Source organism: Oncorhynchus keta, chromosome 13, assembly GCF_023373465.1.
Source record: "Oncorhynchus keta strain PuntledgeMale-10-30-2019 chromosome 13, Oket_V2, whole genome shotgun sequence".
Classification (NCBI taxonomy): domain Eukaryota; kingdom Metazoa; phylum Chordata; class Actinopteri; order Salmoniformes; family Salmonidae; genus Oncorhynchus; species Oncorhynchus keta.
This window is the reverse complement of record NC_068433.1, coordinates 28,070,309-28,091,565: the sequence shown is the minus strand read 5'-3', so window position 1 is coordinate 28,091,565 and position 21,257 is coordinate 28,070,309. Positions and strand designations below refer to the sequence as shown.

The 21,257-nt window shown below is 42.8% G+C and overlaps 2 protein-coding genes across 2 annotated transcripts in view; one reads left to right on the top strand and one right to left on the bottom strand.

Moving 5' to 3' along the window:
• LOC127906866 (uncharacterized) overlaps positions 1 to 21,257 on the bottom strand; it is a 233,884-nt gene that overhangs the window by 137,512 nt on the left and 75,115 nt on the right. The window lies entirely within an intron of this gene.
• smc5 (structural maintenance of chromosomes 5) overlaps positions 1 to 21,257 on the top strand; it is a 34,258-nt gene that overhangs the window by 3,104 nt on the left and 9,897 nt on the right. The window contains exons 2-21 of the mRNA XM_035775940.2: positions 8,751 to 8,892; positions 9,067 to 9,119; positions 9,211 to 9,373; positions 9,494 to 9,628; positions 9,759 to 9,899; positions 10,376 to 10,537; positions 10,945 to 11,016; positions 11,130 to 11,385; positions 11,532 to 11,686; positions 12,474 to 12,587; positions 12,758 to 12,852; positions 12,939 to 13,071; positions 13,220 to 13,393; positions 13,696 to 13,865; positions 15,699 to 15,822; positions 15,929 to 16,051; positions 16,136 to 16,264; positions 16,365 to 16,460; positions 16,540 to 16,644; positions 16,957 to 17,076. Of these exons, the coding sequence (XP_035631833.1) occupies positions 8,751 to 8,892; positions 9,067 to 9,119; positions 9,211 to 9,373; positions 9,494 to 9,628; positions 9,759 to 9,899; positions 10,376 to 10,537; positions 10,945 to 11,016; positions 11,130 to 11,385; positions 11,532 to 11,686; positions 12,474 to 12,587; positions 12,758 to 12,852; positions 12,939 to 13,071; positions 13,220 to 13,393; positions 13,696 to 13,865; positions 15,699 to 15,822; positions 15,929 to 16,051; positions 16,136 to 16,264; positions 16,365 to 16,460; positions 16,540 to 16,644; positions 16,957 to 17,076 (2,662 nt within the window). The remainder of the gene's footprint in view (positions 1 to 8,750; positions 8,893 to 9,066; positions 9,120 to 9,210; positions 9,374 to 9,493; positions 9,629 to 9,758; positions 9,900 to 10,375; positions 10,538 to 10,944; positions 11,017 to 11,129; positions 11,386 to 11,531; positions 11,687 to 12,473; positions 12,588 to 12,757; positions 12,853 to 12,938; positions 13,072 to 13,219; positions 13,394 to 13,695; positions 13,866 to 15,698; positions 15,823 to 15,928; positions 16,052 to 16,135; positions 16,265 to 16,364; positions 16,461 to 16,539; positions 16,645 to 16,956; positions 17,077 to 21,257) is intronic.

Here is a 21,257-nt window from a genome sequence, read left to right as displayed (position 1 = left end):
ACTTGTTAAGCACATTTTCATTCCTGAACTTATTTAGGCTTGCCATAAAAGGGGTTGAATACTTATTGACTCAACATTTAGTTTTTAATTCATTAACAATTCCACTTTGACATTATGGGGTTTTGTGTGTAGGCCAGTGACACTAAATCTACATTTGAAATTGGTTGAACACAACAAAATGTGTGAATACTTTCTGAATGTGCTGTGTGTGTGTGTGTGGTGTGTGTGTACTTTTGGTCACGTAGTGTATGTGGACACCTGCTCATCGGACATCTTATTCTAAAATCATGGGCAATCATATGGAGTTGGCCCCCCACCCCTGCTGCTATAACAGTCTTCTTTCTACTGGATGTTGGAACATTGCTGCTTGGACTTGCTTCCATTCAGCCACAAGCATTAGTGAGGTTGGGTGATTAGGGACATTGTCATGTTGAAACAGGAAAGGGCCTTCCCCAAACTGTTGCCACAGTTGGAAGCACAGAATTGTCTATAATGTCATTGTATGCTGTAGCGTTAAGATTTCACTTCACTGGAACTAATGGGTCTATACCGAACCATGAAAAACAGTCTTCGATCATTATTCCTCCTCCACCAAACTTTACAGTTGGCACTATGCATTGGGGCAGGTAGCGTTCTCCTGATATCCACCAAACCCAGATTAGTCCTTTGGACTGCCAGATGGTTAAGAGTGATTCCTCATGCTAAAGAATGTGTTTCCACTGCTCCAGAGTCCAATGGCGGTGAGCTTTACACCACTCCAGCCGAAGCTTAGCATTCCGCATGTTGGTCTTAGGCTTGTGTGCGGCTGCTCTGCAATGGAAACCCATTTCATGAATCTCCCAACGAACAGTTCTTGTGCTGTTGTTGCTTCCAGAGAAAGCTTGGAACTCTGTAGTATGGGTGGTAACTAGTGGTGTAACGGATCACAGAACTTGTTAAGGATCGGATCCCGGTTTTGAGTCAACGATCGGATAATTTTTTCGGATCAGCAAAAAACTGGGGGAGACAACTTTTGCATTCCAATTATTACTTAAGTTCCTTGCGTTAAGTGTTCTTTAAGTGTTTAAGTAAATACTTAAAATAAAATATTCAATACTCAATTGTTAAATTAAAGTGCAATATGAGGCACGATACCTTCTTCCGAACAATAATGAATGAAAAAATTGCCTGTCAACATCATTCAAATTTTTTTTTTTTAAAGTAAAGTAAGCAAAGCAGACCTGAGCTTATAACTTCAAATTATTTTTCAAAAAGATGAGGATGTCTACATTGTCTGGGGAGAGTGTAGAGTCCCTTTGCAGTCACTATGTCCTCTGCCCTCTCGCAAGTATCTGAAGTGCCAGGTAGCGTCTTGCCATCATGGTAATGTAAGGGTATTTACTCATTGCTTTCCACCATGCCAGTGGATCACCATCCACTGGAATGCCGCTTGCTGCCTTATAGGATGCCTCTGCATCTTTGATGGTGTTGGCAAACGTCTTGCCTGTGTCCTTGTTCGCAGAGGTCTCCCCGAAAAGCCCCTTCATGGCCAAATTATTTTGTGGATATTATTTATTTATTGTCATATTTCATAGAACTATAATTGTGCCAATAACATTTAATAAAAAGCCATTCTTATTCCAAATAAAAAATGGATGATTCTAATAGCAATAGCATGGACTAAGATTAGACTGCAGTATATTTATTAAGTAATTCACATGTATTTTTTTTTACCTCAGTGGCCACAATCTCAGTGGTGCGATCACTGTATGTCCTCTGGTGTAGGGCAGGGTCTAGGTGAGACGGGGACTTGAACCTTGGATCCAGTGCAGGTGATCTATGAAGGTAGTCCTGCACGTTAGGGGGTTATCTGGGGTTCAGGTCCTCTCTAATGGCAGCCTTGACATCTCTAGTGTTGGTGCTGTCTTCCTCACTTGGGCCCATGGATTGTAGAATCCTTGTTTTCAGAGGTTAGGATCATGGACACAGACGGTGGTGCAGTTTCAGTGCTCAATTTGGATAATTTTCTGTTCATAAAGATCTGGCATGATCTTCATACTGAAGTGGGTGTGCAATGGGATTTCCTAGCGTGTCTCAGCACTTTCACCATATTTTTAAACCCTTTGTTTTCCACAACAGAGTATTGCCTCATGTCTGCAGCGATAAACATCCCAATAGATTTGGAGATGGCTTTAGTCCGGTCTGATTTTGCAGCAAAGGGCTTCTTAAATTCCGCGGTGAGAAGTTGTCTCTTGGCGGAGTTGCCTCCCGTCACTGATACAACGGGGTGATGATGCTTTAAATGGGTGTCCATGCTCGATGTATTTCCATGATTTATACGGCTTTCTTGTGGTGCAATGCCTACACACCCTAATGGTGTTGTCTACCACCCGTTTGACAGGGAAGCCAAAATGCTCCCATACATGAGACTTAAATCAAGCAGGAGGCTTTTCCAGTTCTTCAGCTCCTCCTCCTTTTTTCCTTTGCTTTTTGCAACGTGAGCATCCAGGATTGATTCGGTGGGATTCAACATGCCCCGTTCACGTGAACAGTACACAACTGCTTTTTAAAAACAATCAAATCAGGCTTGGTATACTGGCCATATACCACACCTCCTCGGGCCTTACTGATTAATTATTCCTCTGAAGAGTATGAATTAGGCTGTTTTGAGAAGGGTTTGAATCCTAAGCAACTACACATAGTTAGAAGTCCAATACCAACATAGCTACTGTAGTAGGTCAAAGCTGTGTGCTGGAAAGTCTTGGTATAATATGGGTGGAATTGGCATGGTGGTGCTCATTGTTACTTAACCTTAATCTGAAGACTTATCTAATCAACTAGGTTTAATTGTTACCCTTTTATTTTTTAATTAATCAGGTAAAAAATTACCTCATTAGAATCTAGGGCAACACGAGAGCGGATCTTTAGTTACCATCTCCCGAATTATTAAACTTTAAAAGGTATTTTACCTATCACATCTATAAACAGTCAACTTATTAATCTTAACCATGATTCATATCATTCTGAACTGTCGTAACCTCCTTGCATCTGTAAAAAAACGTAGCCTTACGATTCAGTACTACACATTGGTTTGTTTATTTATTTATTTATTAGCTAACTAAATGGAAACAAGATTAACCTACACACTTAATACGTTAACAGGTCCCTAGCGGACTGATAACAATATGGCTGCTTGTTACAAAAGACAGAGGGCGAGACACTTAACGTTGGTACATTTTAGAAACTACTCTCACTTACAGCACTCCTTTACTTTACACACAAACCGCCGCCCGCTTGGAGTAAGAAATCATGAATGTATTTACGTGAAAATGCCTTGGTTCGCTGTGTATCTCTGAACCGTGCCACCTCTCTGAACCGGGCCTTTTCGCTTCATGCTTGTAAGGCTCTTGATTGTCCAAAAGGGGTCCCCACCCATCTTCTACTGTTTTCCTCTGCAGTTGTCCGGTACCGGTGATTTGTCGTGTAGTCCTGAACAGAACTAGTTCATTCTACTTCCATTTGCTCCTGAAGCTTCTTTTGAAAGTAGGCAAGCCAGCCGTGGCGATGGTTCCCAGTGGGCTGATGAGAGTAGCGGAAATACGATGGTTTGGAAAGAGTAGTAGAATGGTCCCCGTGGGTGAGGGGGTCTGGTTGAAGTTACTTATTGCAGATCTGATCTATTTGGATCCTCACTGGACAGTCATGACATCGTGAATTTCCTTTTCTTGGCTTCAGACCAATTCCTATTCTCACTTTAGCTATCTGCCTGTGACTGTGTAAACGGAAGACTGACACCACAAACCTGTTAGCACAGACCGATGTTGTAGTGACATCTGGAAACCCTTGACGTATATCCAATATAACTTTACCTTTGTGCAGAACTACTGGCTCTCTAAAGTCGGGTAAACAATAGTTTCCTGTTGATGTTTTGTCTAATTTCGAGCAGCTTATTCAACGTTCGGACTTGTAAGGAACATATACACGATTTTGCAGACATTCGTTATATATTGCAGCCTGATTAATCAGACTACCGTAATTTCCGGACTATAAGCCGCTACTTTATTCCCATGCTTTGAACCTCGCGGTTTATACAGTGACGCGGCTAATTTATGGATTTTTCCCGCTTTCACAAGATTCATGCCGCCAAAAAACTGAGCACCGTCACATAATGTGACGTAAATCGAGCACGCTCAAACTTCCCATCATTCTGATTACGGTAGTAATTTTGTCACCCTCATCACGGCAAAGACACAGAGAAATGCATATGATGCAGCTTTCAAGTTGAAGGCGATCGATCTGGCTGTTGGAAAAGGAAATAGAGCTGCTGCACGGGAGCTTGGCCTTAACCTCTTGCTCCTACCTGACATGCAGGCGTCCCATCTAGACATCTGGAAATGCAAATGCGATACGCTAAATGATAATAGTACTAGTTAAAACTCAAACGTTCATTAAAATACACATGCAGGGTATTGAATTAAAGCTACACTCGTTGTGAATCCAGGCAACAAGTCAGATTTTTAAAATGCTTTTCGGCGAAAGCATGAGAAGCTATTATCTGATAGCATGTAACACCCCAAAAGACCCGCAGGGGACGTAAACAAAATAATTTGCATAGTCGTCGCTACACAAACCGCACAAATAAAATATAAAACATTCATTACCTTTGACCATCTTCTTTGTTGGCACTCCTAGATGTCCCATAATCACTATTGGGTCTTTTTTTCGATTAAATCGGTCCATATATAGCCTAGATATCGATCTATGAAGACTGTGTGATAAACGGGAAAAAATGGCGTCTTATAACGTAACGTCATTTTTTTTAATTAAAAAAGTCGACGATGAACTTTCACAAAACACTTAAATACTTTTGTAATTCAACTTTAGGTATTAGTACACGTTAATAAGCGACCAAATTGATCACGAGGCGATGTATATTCTTTAGCTGTCCGTCTGGAAATAATGTCCGGGTAAATCTCAACCAAAATATCCGGTCGGAGACCAGAAGAACTGCGCTGCCTTGCGTCTGTTTGACCAAGAAACAAATAGTAGGCAAATGACAAGACTCTAGACATCGTGTGGAAGCTGTAGGTATTGCAACCTCAGCCCCATTAAATGTGGTTCACCTTTATCAATGGGTTCAAGTCGCGCATGGATATATTTTTCCATTTTCAGTGATCAGTTTTTCCTGCACTTTTCGATGAAACGCACGTTCTGTTATAGTCACAGCCGTGATTTAACCAGTTTTATAAATGCCTGAGTGTTTTCTATCCACACATACTAATCATATGCAAATACTATATTCCTGGGCGCTGAAATGTTGCGCGATTTTTAACAGAATGTTCGAAAAAGTAGGGGGTAGGAGTAACAGGTTAATGAGTCGATGATAAGACGTTGGAAACAGCAGCGTGAGGAACTGACCCAGTGCAAAAAGACAAGAAAAGCTTTCAGAGGGAAGAAAAGCAGATGGCCCAAAGTATTTGCAGCCACTCGACATCAGTGTAAATCGTGCATTTAAGGTGGCGCTCCTTGTTCAGTGGGTGGCTTGGATGACAAGTGGGGAGAAATCCTTCACTAAAACGGGCTGCATGCGAAGAGCAACTTATGGTCAAGTCTGCCAGTGGGTCTTGACAGCGTGGAGCATTGTCAAAAAATCCACTATCATCAACGGGTTTCAAAAGGCTGGTCTGCTGCGTGTTGAAGGGGCAGCATGAGCTCAGCGGGGTATTTGCCTCCGGATGAAAGTGACGAGAGCGACAATGAAAACGATCCAACATCGGATGAAGCAATTCTGAGGCTATTCAACTCCGACACCGAAGGAGATGACTTCAGTGGTTTCAGTGCACAGGAGGAGGAAGATAGTGACCAAGTTCATTTGTTTCAATGTACCGGTAGGCACCTGCGGCTTATAGACATGTGCGGCTTATTTATGTACAAAATACACTTTTGAATAATTCAGTGGGTGCGGTTTATATTCAGGTGCGCATAATAGTCCAGCAATTACGGTAGCTAGCTGTGAGATGTTGCTGTTTTGCAGAGACGCCTGCTTGGACATGGACAACCGAGTCCAAGATTATAATAAATAATCTGTGACCGAGTCTTGTAACCATCTAGCTATGTAGCTAAATGTTGCTGAATTTGCATGTGTCCGACAGAGGTTGTTTTATTGTAGCCAAGGCTAGTTAAAAATCTTGGTTGTGAGGTGTCCTGTTCTTTCGACCAATCGATTGGTCAAAATGTTTAACCTTATTCTCCATATATAGTTTGAATAAAATCAACTACAGATGCACTGAGCTTGTCTGATGCTTTAAGCACGCTGTTTGACACAAAAATGACTAAAGAACCCGATGGTTACACTGTGTTTAAAATAAATGACAGCACGTGCCTGTTGGACTGGTGCAAGTTCTCTCCTCCCTACTGCAATGAAAAGGCACCACACCACAGCAAGTGTTTATTGCCCGTGCTGAATCAACAGAATTTCAGCCATTTAGTTTCTTATTTCTAAAGTTCTCATACTGAAATCCCTATTTTGTTTAGGAAAACCTTCCCAGCCCTTGCTCTCTTTACATGAAACATGTGAGCATCCCATGCATGTGACCAATAGGGCCTGACCTATAGCCTATCATAATCACATCAATAAATTGGTTATAACAAACTCAGAAGACAGTAACAAATGACAGCAAAATGGATACGGCGGATGTGGAAACTTGAAACTGGCAAATGTTTACTGGTTGCTCAAGAGGAAAAGGACAAGTCAGATCTGTAGAAGACATTTGCCTTAGTTGCGGAAACTACCGGAAACCAAGAAAAAGGAGAGTATTGTGTGCCAAACAGTTGCTGTTAGATTACAGTATAATTTTGGGGGGGACCATTTGGAACAGTAAACAACACCAAATAAGTGTACCAGGGAGTCTGTTCTAACGGGGGGAAAATATATAAAAATCCTTTATTACAGCAGACTAAAAACGGTTGCATGCATTTGTGAATTGCAGTTTATTTGTTTAGGCTAATTATTCAAAGTTACCTTTAGTTTAAAAAAATAAAACGCTTGATTGCATTTCAAAGCATGAATGTGTCGTATGCTGTGTGATGGCATGAACAAATTATTTATTGATATAGTAGCTTATATATATATTGAAATATAGGCTTAAGACTAAACCGGTTGCGCTCTTAGTGGTTATACAAGGCTACAATACAAAGCCTACTGATGATAACATTACTTATTATAATCACGATCATAATTGTAATAATGAGCTTAAGAAAAGGTTATTCAACAGGCACCCAAAGCAAGATCTGTCTTATTCCTGTAGATGCAGTACCAGTCAAAAGTTTGGACACCTACTCATTCGTGTTTTTCATTTTTACTACTTTCAACATTGTAGAATAATAGTGAAGACATCAAAACTATGAAATAACACACATGGAATCAGGTAGTAACCAAAAAATTGCTAAACAAATAAAATATTTTATATTTGAGATTCTTCACCCTTTGCCTTGATGACAGCTTTGCACCCTTTGCCTTGATGACAGCTTTGCACACTCTTGGCATTCTATCAACCAGCTTCATGAGGTAGTCACTTGGAATCCGTTTCAATTAACAGGTGTTTGTTAATTTGTGGAATTTCTTTCCTTAATGTGTTTGAGCCAATCAGTAGTGTTGTGACAAGGTAGGGTTGGTATACAGAAGAAAGCCCTATTTGGTAAAATACCAAGTCCATGTTATGTCAAGAGCAGCTCAAATAAGCAAAGAGAAATGACAGTCCATCATTACTTAAAGGTCAGTCAATCCGGAAAATGTCAAGAACTTGGAACGCTTCTTCAAGTGCAGTCGCAAAAACCATCAAAAGCTATGATGAAACTGGCTGCCACGGCACACTTAACCAGCATGGCTACCACAGCATTCTGCAGCGATACGCCATCCCATCTGGTTTGCGCTCATTCCCACTATCATTTGTTTTTCAACAGGACAATAACCCAAGACACACCTCCAGGCTGTGTAAGGGTTATTTGACCAAGAAGAGTGATGTAGTGCTGCATCAGATGACTTGGCCTCCACAATCACCTGACTACAACCCAATTGAGATGGTTTGGGATGAGTTGGACCACAGAGTGAAGGAAAAGCAGCCAACAAGTGCTCAGCATATTTGGGAACTCCAAGACTGTTGGAAAAGCATTCCAGGTGAAGCTGGTTGAGGGAATGCGAAGAGTGTGCAAAAATAAATAAATACCCTTGAATCAGTAGGTGTCTACTTTTGACTGGTACTGTATATGGATGATTTTATAAAGCCAGGCACATTAATAAGAGTTTTGCTATTGATTATAGACCTAATTAAGTTGGTTTCCTCGTCTCTGCTGCTGTTGCACTACCCCATTGTTCTCAATCCCAATATGCTGGTTAACTTTGCTATTATGCACATAGCAACATAGGGAAAGGTGCCAATTCTACAGTGACCATATCCAATGTGAGAGCTTATTTGCTATAAAATAATGTCTGCTTGATTAGTGTTGTACCATTATCTTTACATTTATATATACAATTTCTGTATCTTAGTGGTGGACTGTGCCATCCCCGTGGCCTCCGCAATAGGTTAATCCACTGAGACCGGTGCGAAATATTGCGACTGCTCGACTAAAGAAATGCTGTTGGTCAACCGCGATATCGACCAGTCAACTAAATGGAGTCGGCCCTACTCTGCTAACTGAATGTGCTAACATTGGCTAATAAAGTTGCTGTACTTAAGTTAAGCTGACACTCCCCTCTACTTCCCCCACAGGACCTATGACCACTCCATAGTTCACCCTGGACCAAACCTAAACATGATTGTGGGGGCCAATGGAACTGGCAAGTCCAGTATTGTCTGTGCCATATGTCTGGGTCTGGCAGGAAAGACTGCCATCCTGGGCAGAGGGGACAAGGTAGTTGGCTATTTATTATTAACTATCCTAGCTAGCTACACTTAGGATATGTTGTCAAACTTTACTTTGAATGATTTTTCATTATTGCATATATGACACTTGACTTGTATTTTTATTTATTTTTAAAAATTTTATTGGAGAGATTTTATTTTAACTTGGATATATTCTGACTAGGTTGGGCTGTATGTGAAGCGTGGGTGCAACAAAGGATCGGTTGAGATTGTACTGTAAGTTTGTTTTAGATTATTCAGAAATGCCAACATGGATTCCCTCTGTCTTTATATAATAACATTGAGGGAACCCTACCTGTGTTTTCAGGCACAAGGCCAAGGGGAACCTGGTGATCAATAGAGAGATCCATGTGGAGAATAACCAGTCGACGTGGTTGCTTAATGGGAAACACTCCAGCCAGAAGACTGTGGAGGAGGAGGTGAAGGCTCTACAGATCCAAGTGAGCAACCTCTGCCAGTTTCTGCCACAGGTGAGTGTAAACTTGGAGGTTGTCTTTCTTGCTCATTTACTTGTTTTTTTTTTCTTACTCGATCCACTCATGTCAAACTTCAAATTCTCTGACCACCGTTTGTGCCCTGTGACTTTGCAGGAGAAGGTGGGTGAGTTTGCCAAGATGACCAAGATTGAGCTGCTAGAGGCCACAGAGAAGTCAGTGGGACCTCCAGAGATGTATGAGTTCCACTGCGAGCTCAAAACCTTCCGCACCAAAGAGAGGGAACTGGAGGTGAGAACAGTTTTAGTTCGAGCTCTGGATAAATGAAGATTAGTTGTTTTTTCTTTTATAAAGAAGCTTTTGCTGCAGTGTTAATGGCTCAGGGAGAGTAAGTTCTACAGTAAGCTGTTTTGTTTGGTAGAATGTGTGCAAGGAGAAGGCCAGCGCCCTGGAGAAGTTCAAGCAGAGGAACGAACGGAACAAGCACGACGTGGAGCGCTACTACGAGAAGAAGAGACACCTGGACAACATAAAGATGCTGGAGAAGAAGAAACCCTGGGTGGTGAGTGGTCATAGAGAGATGTGACACCTGGGTCATATTTATTAGTTCACACCAACGTAAACAGTTTATTCACTCTACAACAGGGGTATCAAACCCATTCCATGTAGGGCCTAGTGTCTGCAGGTTTTAGTTTTTTGCTTTCAATTAAACCCTAGACCAACAGGTTAGGGGAGTTCCTTACTAATTAGTGACCTTAGTTCATCGATCAAGTACAAGGGAGGAGCGAAAACCTGCAGACACTCGGCCCTCCGTGGAATAAGTTTAAGGCCTGTGCTTTACAATGTGGGGGAAACGGTTTATTGCAGAACATTTTGCTACAGTGTGCACTTACGAATACAACCCTATAGTCATTTATAGCTTGTTAAAAGAGCCTGGACATGGATAGATACTCCTCCATTTAAAAACAAAATGAATATGTAAGTATGTTATGCCAGCATTCATGTTAACAATCTTTGACAACCCTCTGTTCTTTCCAGGAGTATGAGACTGCCCGTAAGGAGCTGGAGGGGGTGAAGAAATCAAGGGAGGACGCCAAGAAGCAGCTGAAAACCGTGAGGGAGTCCCAGGCCCCCATGCTAAAGAAAATCCAGCACATCGACAGTCAGCTGAGGCCCATCGAGAACCAGATGAAGGACAAGGTCAGAGACTGGCTCCCTGGGCTTTGTAGCTGGGCTGGATGGAGGGAGAGGGAGGTCCATTTAGCTCCAGGCTCGCAGCTTATGCCTTTTGAGACTGGGCCTTGGGGAAAGCATGTGTTTTATTTACTTGGTGGGTGATACTGCAAAGACATTTGGGAACCACTGTGTTGTCTAGCCCAAAGACAACACAGTGGGGTGGCAGGTAGCCTAGTGGTTAGTGTTGGGCCAGTAACCTAAAGGTTGCTGGATCGAGTCCCTGAGCTGACAAGGTAAAAATGTCTTGCCCCTGAACAAAGCATTTAGCCTACCAGGGAACAGTGGGTTGTCATTGTAAAAAATGTGTTCTTAACTGTCTTGCCTAGTTAAATTTAGACTGGTGCTGGTGATGCATCCTTGTTGTGTTCCAGACGGTCAGCATCAGGGAGGCCTCTCAGAAGTGTAAACAGAAACAGGACCAGCTGGACCGGAAGCACAGAGAGGTCTGGCACTTCTTCTTTTTTTTTTAACACATTTTTATCTATTTCTGCCTTATTGATACCAATGGAAATAGAATGATGTTTTAAATAAGTTTGATCCTCCCCTATCCCTCTAGATTGAGGATATCAAGCAGGCCTTCAGCCTGAAGCAGACAGAGGCAGCGGACCGGCAGAAGCGAATCAGCAACACCCGGCGCATGATTGATGACTTGAGGGCGGAGCTGGCCAACGTAGGCGACCAATCAGACGTGACGCCACGGATCAATGCAGTGAATGCGGAGCTGAGGCGCATCCAGGAAGAGAAAGCAAAGATGGAGGGAGAAAAGGCCGACATGCGTAGGGAGAAGGACAACTTGAACGGAGAGTGTAGACGTAAGACACACACACACACACACACAGGGTCTGGGGAGTTCTGGGTCTCAAACTGTCTTGGCACAGAGGCTCACTGCACCATTTTAACCATGGTGGAGCGTTACATGTACCATTTGACTTGGTGTAACTCTTCTTGTTTCCTGTAGTGTTGAAGAACAGGCTGAGGAGTCTGGATGACATGATGAAAATCAAGGAGGAGAAGCTGAGAGGGCGCTCCAAGGATACCTACGCTGCCGTCCAGTGGCTGAGGCAGAACAAACACATCTTCAGTGGCAATGTCTACGAACCTATGATGCTAGTGGTGAGGGCACGCTACAGGGATTGTTAAGGCTATATGGGCCTAATTTTCTCCATATACTTTGAAGTGTCATTGTCAAGCACCCCTCCTACTTTTCTTTGTTTGCTGTTTCGTGGAGGCCTATCTAAACTTTGAAGTTTTCTTTGATATGTTATCAACTAACGCTTCATTCTACACCCCAATATCCTAAAATGGCCACAGTAGAGTACCACAGTATGAGTCATAATACCCATTAAACCTAGCAGTCCAAGGAAATGGTTCCAATTGTTTTTCCACAATAAAATCTTTCCCATAGGGTATTTTAGAAACACTTAAAATAAGGCCTGTGTTTCATGCAGGCTTAGCCTGGTGTGATGTTTTGAAAACTGGAAATCTCTCTAGGCCAAGGGGACTTGTCCTAATCAATATATTCACCAATATTTACACCCCACGAAAATGAAATGCTAATGTGTCTCATGCCATGATGAGCTGGACAAGCCTGCCGAATCGAGGCAACTATAAGAATCTCTAGATGAAGTGTTTGTTGGCTAAATGTAGTAATTAATACATTGGCTACATTTCTTTTAAAATTCCCTAGGTGAAAAATGATTGGAACCATTCCCCATTTGACTGCATTGTTTTAAGGGTATTATGACACCTCCAATGTGGGGCTCAATTCCTGTTGCTCTTTTTATTTTTTTATTTTAATGAAAAGACAACTTGGTTTGAAGAACAGCATGTATGGCTGATATGTAAACATAATTTGAAAGCCCATATGTAGCCTTTGAAAGAAATGTTCTGCTCTTTTCAGATTAGTGTCCGCAACCCTAACCATGCTAAGTACGTGGAGAACCACATTCCATTCAATGACCTGCGAGCCTTTGTCTTCCAGAAGAGGGAAGACATGGAGAAGTTTATGATGGAGGTGAGGCGGACCTGTTGGTAAAGAATAGAAAAAGTAATACTCAGTCATTGCACTATGCTATGATATAGGACTCTGGGTTTTTAATGCGACCCACCTAACCCGGCCATAGTTATAGGCTCTAATTAAAATAAGTGCATCAGTAAGAGTTCTGATGATGGATTTGTCCTCAGGTGCGTGACAGCCAGAACCTGAGGGTGAATTCAGTCTTCGCTCCTGAGGAATCCTGCGCCACCCGCGCTCCCTCCCGACCCATCGAGTCTCTGAAGTGAATAGTCTTCTTGTACTGTCCCAAGATGGAATGTAAAGATATCAACCCTATACCTAACCCTTTTTGTCTTTTCTTGTCTGTAGGCGTTTTGGGTTCTTTGCGTACCTGCGGGAGCTCTTTGATGCTCCAGAAGAGGTTATGAGCTACCTCTGCAACCAGTACAAGGTGCACGATGTTCCCGTGGGAACGGACCAAACCAAAGCCATGATCAAGACGGTACGTTCCATACCCTAGAGTGCCTGAGAGGATTGAGAGTCCTAAATGTCAATGAATTACTTCATTTTCATAGCTTATTTAATTTCTGAACAGATTGGAATCGAAAGTAAGCTGATCCAAACTCTAATCCTTCGACCATATGTCTCAGGTGATTGAGGAGCCCTACCTGAAGGTGCTTTACACAGCTGAGGAGAAGTACTCCCTGAAGAAGTCCTTTTACTCAGGCAAGACCAGTACCAGTAACTCTGCCGTGCGGCCCTCCCAGTACCTCACCATGGCAGTGGACGCCGAGGAGAAATGCCAGCTGGAGGAGCAGATCAGGGTGAGGCCAGAGACACCTGTCAAGCACCTCCCCCACTTGCATAAAAAAAAAACCAATAAGTGATGAATTTGAAACGACACCTTTACACTAGCAATAAACTACACTTGGCCTTTTAAATCAAAGAGGAACTTTTCAAGAGTTTGACTTAATACCTTAGAGATATCAGACACTCATAGATGCATAATGATGTAAGTTGACATGCATAACCTGCAGTGATGTTGTAGTAATAACCAGATGTTTAGCAAAGCACTGATTATAGCACTACAGCTTGGAAATTAAGTGTAACGTTTGGCTATGCATAGACTGCTGAAAAGAGCATGCAGGCCATTGATGTCCAGATGAGCGCCATGCAGGAACGTACTGCCAAGCTGGATCACTGTGACAATGAGCTACGGGCCCAGAAAAAGGGGCTCTCGGAGATGAAGGGTAAAAAGAGACAGTTGGAACAGAAGATCAGTACCAAGCAGGACAGGTGGGTGGCACACACACAGGCCGTGTCCGAATACCCATACTTGTGTCCTAAATAGTAGGTTGTTTGGGTATGGGGGAGAGGGGTGTAACATTTAATTAACTTCTTAGGGATGGGATGAAATCCCATTTACGGGATCGATTTGACAACAGCCAGTGAAAGTGCAAGGCGCCAAATTCAAAATCTCATTCAAATTCCTCAAACATACAAGTGTTATACACCATTTTAAAGGTAGCCTTGTTGTTAATCCCACCACAGTGTCCAATTTCAAAAAGGCTTTACGACGAAAGCATACCATGCGATTATGTTAGGTCAGAGGCTCGTCACAGAAAAACACAGCCATTTTTCCAACCAAAGAGAGGAGTCACAAAAAGCAGAAATAGAGAGAATTAATCACTAACCTTTGATCTTCATCAGATGACACTCCTAGGACTTCATGTTACACAATATATGTATGTATTGTTAGATAAAGTTCATATTTAATATCCAAAAATCTGTTTACATTGGCGTGTTATGTTCAGTAATGTTTTGCTTCCAAAACATCTGATTTTTTTTGCAGAGAGCCACATCAATTTAAAGAAATACTCATCATAAATGTTGATTAAAAGACAAGTGTTATACATGGAATTAAAGATCTACTTCTCCTTAATGCAACCGCTGTGTCAGATTTCAAAACGGCTTTACGGAAAAAGCACACTATGCAATAATCTGAGAACAGCGCTCAGGCACCAAAACAAGCCATACAGATACCCGCCATGTTGTGGAGTCAACAGAAGTCAGAAATAGCATTATAAATATTCACTTTGGTCTTCATCAGAATGCACTCCCAGGAATCCCAGTTCCACATGAAATGTTTGTTTTGTTCGATAAAGTCCATTTGTGTCCAAATACCTCCTTTTTGTTTGAGCATTTAGTTCACAAATCCAAATTCATGAGGCGCAGAAACGCTTAGTCCAGACGAAAAGTAAGAGTTATATTACAGTTCGTAGAAACATGTCAAACGATATATAGAATCAATCTTTAGGATGTATTTAACGAATCTTCAGTAATGTGTCAACTGGACAATTCCTTTGTCTTTAGAAATGAAAAGGAACGCAGCTAACTCGTTTTTTTTAGCTCATGGCATTCTGCCAGACCCCTTAGTCAAACAGCTCTTATTTGCTCCCTCTTCACAGTAGAAGCCTGACACAAGTTTCTAAAGACTGTTGACATATAGTGGAAGCCTTAGGAAGTGCAATCGGACAAAATGTACACTATCTTGGATAGGAAAAGACCTAACCTACAAACCTCAGATTTCCCACTTCCTGGTTGGATTTTTTTCTCAGGTTTTTGCCTGCCATATGAGTTCTGTTATACTCAGACATCATTCAAACAGTAATATGCATATCTTAGCTTCTGGGTCTGAGTAGCAGGCAGTTTACTCTGGGCACCTTCATCCAAGCTACTAACATTTAATATACTGAACAAAAATATAAATTCAAACTGTCCAAATTTCAATGATTTTACTGAGTTGCAGTTCATATAAGGAAATCAGTCAATTTAAATAAATAAGGCCCTAATGTATGGATTTCACATGACTGGCAGGTGCACAGCCATGGCTAGGCCTGGGAGAGCATAGGCCCACTTGGGAGCCAGGCCCAGCCAATCAGAATGATTGTTTCAGAATTATGTTTTATTAGACAGATACTCCCAGTTTCATCAGCTGTTGGGTGGCTTGTCTTAGCCAATCCCGCAGGTGAAGAAGCTGAATGTGGAAGTCCTGGGCTGGCGTGGTTACATGTGGTCTGCTGTTGTTTTCTCATCTCACCCACTATTTCCTCTTGTGTGCGTGTGTAGTCTTCGGCAGATGGAGCAGGGGGGCATTGACCTACAGAAGGCTGAGGAGGAGACCAAGGCCCAGATCTCAGCAGTCAACTCCCAAAAGGTGGCCATTGTGGCTGAGTTCATGGCCCACATGAAGGTACACAGTCACAGGTTAATGGTGAAGGCTCCAGATATACAGAACCTGGGTGGTGTATACTGACTGTCTCTCTCTCTATCATTCTCTCTTTTCCCTCCGTCTCTAGCTGAGGGCTAAGTTGAGTATGGAGAAGGTGTACATGGCTCTTGAGACCGTGGGCATGACAGCAGAGAAGACGAAGCTGGAGACTGACTGCAGGGAGGGCTCGGCCGAGCTCAGGGTCCTAGAGGTCAGGTCACGCACTCATACAATTTCACACATTAAGTTGTAATCTGTACTCACTGTGTGCGTGTTTCCTCTTCTCCCCTCTCAGCAAGCGTGTGCCATGCTGGAGCAGCGCAAGGCCCGTCTGTTGGAGATGTGTAAGGGCCTAATGAGGAGGGCCAGGGAGATCTGTAACATGGACCCTGGGGAGAGTGCTGTACCCCCAGACCTACACACGGTCAGTATAGTACTGCACAACTCCACACTGAGTCCTCCATTCATTCTACCAGTTTTAATGCATTCATTAATTTGTGAATTTCTTCATTTGTTTTCTGTAGGCCTTCAGCCAGCTGCCCGACACTATGGATGAGATAGACGCCATGTTGAATGAGGAGAGGTCCAGGGCAGAGTGCTTCACTGGCCTCAGTGAGAATGTAAGTCAGAAGGCTCCTCACAGCAAGTGCACGTATTGATTCTGCCTCACCATGTAACAAACCCCCCCCCCTTCCCCAGGTGGTGGATGAGTACAACAGGAGAGAGCAGGAGATCAAGAACCTGGAGAAAGAACTAGATGAGAAGAGCAATGCCCTGAAAACCTACAGACAGAACATATCAGAGGTACTCTAATAAAAGAATAGTGAATCAGTCTGTGCCAATTCTATCATTTTAATGCTTTAAAAAAAATGTCCTTCTGAAAATGCCTAGCAAATCAGTGTTGGATAGTGCATGTTTGAATTCATTATGCCAATTCTGTTGCTAAATGGAAGCCAATGGAACCAAGTGGGGAAGGACTTACCTGAATTTATCCAAAAGAAACTCTTGTTTTTAAAACTTTCCGTTTTGCAATTGTTTGGACTAATGATTACACCCTAGGTTTGATGTCATCTACAGAGATGTTTCCCTCCTGAAGACTTCTCTGTGTGTTGACAGGCAAAGGAGCGCTGGCTGAATCCTCTGAAGCAACTGGTAGAGCAGATCAATGATAAGTTCAGTGATTTCTTCCGCTCCATGCAGTGTGCCGGGGAGGTGGACCTGCATTCAGAGAATGAGGTAAGGCACGCCAAACACCTGCTGTATCCTATATATAATAATAATATATGCCATTTAGCAGACGCTTTTATCCAAAGCGACTTACAGTCATGTGTGCATACATTCTACGCATACATTCTACGTATGGGTGGTCCCGGGAATCGAACCCACTACCCTGGCGTTACAAGCGCCATGCTCTACCAACTGAGCTACAGAAGGACTAAGGGGGAGGTGCCCGAGTGTCGTCTTAGATGTTTGTGGGAGCTCTAGTAGCAGTCACATAGGGTTGTCACCATACCAGTGTTAACTCGAAATGACACAACAACAAGGTTCCAGTTTAACAATGTTTACTAAAACGTATTAGCACACTACATGGTTGCGATTGCACTCAGGCCAGGTTCATCAACAACGAGAACCCTACGCAGGCGCACTAATAACAGAGTGATAGCCCCTTAATAACAGAAATATAGGGATACTTAAAACATCAACTTAACAATCTTCCACTTTTCTTTAAAGACAAAACATCAACAACATAATTAAATGTCCAAGTATTATTGAAGTCCCCCATTACAAATGGGTTGTGTGACAGTTTTTATTTGTATTACTCAAGCTGCCACTTTCCATTACTGAGTGCCTGTAGGAGCACAAGACTGCTGGATGTGCCCTTTTTAGTCAGTCAGCAAGCTGTTTCTTTTATGGTCGACCACAGAATCCACTGGATTCTCTGTTTGTGTAAATTCCTTGATGCGGCTAATCTCAAGACTAAGTCTTTTCTCTGTGACAGACTTGGTTGACTTCACAGCATCAACTAAGGAGTAGTTGTCAGTGACACAAACTACAGGTAGAATGTGCCATTTTGTCTCACCAGTGGTGAGCTCTGAGAACAGAGTTGCAAGAAAGGTCGCATTGTCAATTCCATCCGCAAGAGCCAGTGTTTCTCCAGCCAGTGTGCTTCGGACAACCCTTCTGATTCTTTTTGACTGCCAACGGATGGGTGAAAATATTCCTCCTTCACCCATTAACACGATTAGATGTCCACCTTGTGTGCCTCCAGTGATGCTTCCCTAGGGCACCTTACAGATGAAGACAACTAGTTTCAGTGTTATCTTTTCCAACATGCTGAAACTTCAAATCAATCAAATCAAATGTATTTATATAGCCCTTCGTACATCAGCTGATATCTCAAAGTGCTGTACAGAAACCCAGCCTAAAACCCCAAACAGCAAGCAATGCAGGTGTAGAAGCACGGTGGCTAGGAAAAACTCCCTAGAAAGCCCAAAGCCTGGTTCCTCTCTTGGTTTCTTCCTAGGTTATGTGGGGTGGCCAGTCCTCTTCTGGCTGTGCCGGGTGGAGATTATAACAGAACATGGCCAAGATGTTCAAATGTTCATAAATGACCAGCATGGTCGAATAATAATAAGGCAGAACAGTTGAAACTGGAGCAGCAGCACGGCCAGGTAGTCCTGGGGTTATGGTCCTAGGGCTCAGGTCCTCCGAGAGAGAATTAGAGAACGCACACTTCGATTCACACAGGACACCGAATAGGACAGGAGAAGTACTCCAGATATAACAAACTGACCCGAGCCCCCCGACACAAACTACTGCAGCATAAATACTGGAGGCTGAGACAGGAGGGGTCAGGAGACACTGTGGCCCCATCTGAGGACACCCCCGGACAGGGCCAAACAGGAAGGATATAACCCCACCCACTTTGCCAAAGCACAGCCCCCACATCACTAGAGGGATATCTTCAACCACCAACTTACCATCCTGAGACAAGGCTGAGTATAGCCCACAAAGATCTCCGCCATAGCACAACCCAAGGGGGCGCCAACCCAGATAGGATGACCACATCAGTGAATCAAACCACTCAGGTGACGCACCCCCTCCAGGGACGGCATGAGAGAGCCCCAGCAAGCCAGTGACTCAGCCCCTGTAATAGGGTTAGAGGCAGAGAATCCCAGTGGAAAGAGGGGAACCGGCCAGGCAGAGACGGCAAGGGCGGTTCGTTGCTCCAGAGCCTTTCCGTTCACCTTCCCACTCCTGGGCCAGACAACACTCAATCATATGACCCACTGAAGAGATAAGTCTTCAGTAAAGACTTAAAGGTTGAGACCGAGTTTGCGTCTCTGACATGGGTAGGCAGACCGTTCCATAAAAATGGAGCTCTATGGAGAAAGCCCTGCCTCCAGCTGTTTGCCAAGAAATTCTAGGGACAATTAGGAGGCCTGTGTCTTGTGACCGTAGCGTACGTGTAGGTATGTACGGCAGGACCAAATCAGAGAGATAGGTAGGAGCAAGCCCATGTAATGCTTTGTAGGTTAGCAGTAAAACCTTAATCAGCCCTTGCTTTGACAGGAAGCCAGTGTAGAGGCTAGCACTGGAGTAATATGATAACATTTTGGGGTTCTCGTCAGGATTCTAGCAGCCGTATTTAGCAGTAACTGAAGTTTATTTAGTGCTTTATCCGGGTAGCTGGAAAGTAGAGCATTGCAGTAGTCTAACCTAGAAGTTACAAAAGCATGGATTATTTTTTCTGCATCGTTTTTGTACAGAAAGTTTCTGATTTTTGCAATGTTACGTAGATGGAAAAAAGCTGTCCTTGAAATGGTCTTGATATGTTCTTCAAAAGAGAGATCAGGGTCCAGAGTAACGCAGAGGTCCTTCACAGTTTTATTTGAGACGACTGTACAACCATTAAGATTAATTGTCAGATTCAACAGAAGATCTCTTTGTTTCTCGGGACCTAGAACAAGCATCTCTGTTTTGTCAGAGTTTTAAAAGTAGAAAGTTTGCAGCCATCCACTTCCTTATGTCTGAAACACATGCTTGTAGCAAGGGCAATTTTGGGGCTTCACCATGTTTCATTGAAATGTACAGCTGTGTGTCATCCGCATAGCAGTGAAAGTTAACATTATGTTTTCGAATAACATCCCCAAGAGGTAAAATGTACAGTGAAAACAATAGTGGTCCTAAAACGGAACCTTGAGGAACACAAATTTACAGTTGATTTGTCAGAGGACAAACCATTCACAGAGACAAACTGATATCTTTCCGACAGATAAAATCTAAACCAGGCCAGAACTTGTCCGTGTAGACCAATTTGGGTTTCCAATCTCTCCAAAAGAACGTGGTGATCGATGGTATCAAAAGCAGCACTAAGGTCTCGGAGCATGAGGACAGATGCAGAGCCTCGGTCCGATGCCATTAAAATGTCATTTACCACCTTCACAAGTGCAGTCTCAGTGCTATGATGGGGTCTAAAACCAGACTGAAGCATTTCGTATACATTGTTTGTCTTCAGGAAGGCAGTGAGTTGCTGCGCAACAGCCTTTTCTAAAACTTTTGTGAGGATTGGAAGATTTGATATAGGCCGATAGTTATTTATATTTTCTGGGTCAAGGTTTGGCTTTTTCAAGGGAGGCTTTATTACTGCCACTTTTAGTGAGTTTGGTACACATCCGGTGGATAGAGAGCCGTTTATTATGTTCAACATAGGAGGGCCAAGCACAGGAAGCAGCTCTTTCAGTAGTTTAGTTGGAATAGGGTCGAGTATGCAGCTTGAAGGTTTAGAGGCCATGATTATTTTCATCATTGTGTCAAAAGATATAGTACTAAAACACTTGAGCGTCTCTCTTGATCCTAGGTCCTGGGAGAGTTGTGCAGACTCAGGACAACTGAGCTTTGAAGGAATACGCAGATTTAAAGAAGAGTCTGTAATTTACTTTCTAATAATCATAATCTTTTCCTCAAAGAAGTTCATGAATTTATCACTGCTAAAGTGAAAGTCATCCTCTCTTGGGGAATGCTGCTTTTTAGTTAGCTTTGCGACAGTATCAAAAAGGAATTTCGGATTGTTATTTTCCTCAATTAAGTTAGAAAAATAGGATGATCGAGCAGCAGTAAGGGCTCTTTGGTACTGCACGGTACTGTCTTTCCAAGCTAGTCGGAAGACTTCCGGTTTGGTGTGGCGCCATTTCCGTTCCAATTTTCTGGAAGCTTGCTTCAGAGCTCGGGTATTTTCTGTGTACCAGGGAGCTAGTTTCTTATGAGAAATGTTTTTAGGGGTGCAACTGCATCTAGGGTATTGCGCAAGGTTAAATTGAGTTCCTCAGTTAGGTGGTTAACTGTTTTTTGTCCTTGGGTAGACAGAGGGAATCTGGAAGGCCATCAAGGAATCTTTGTGTTGTCTGTGAATTTAT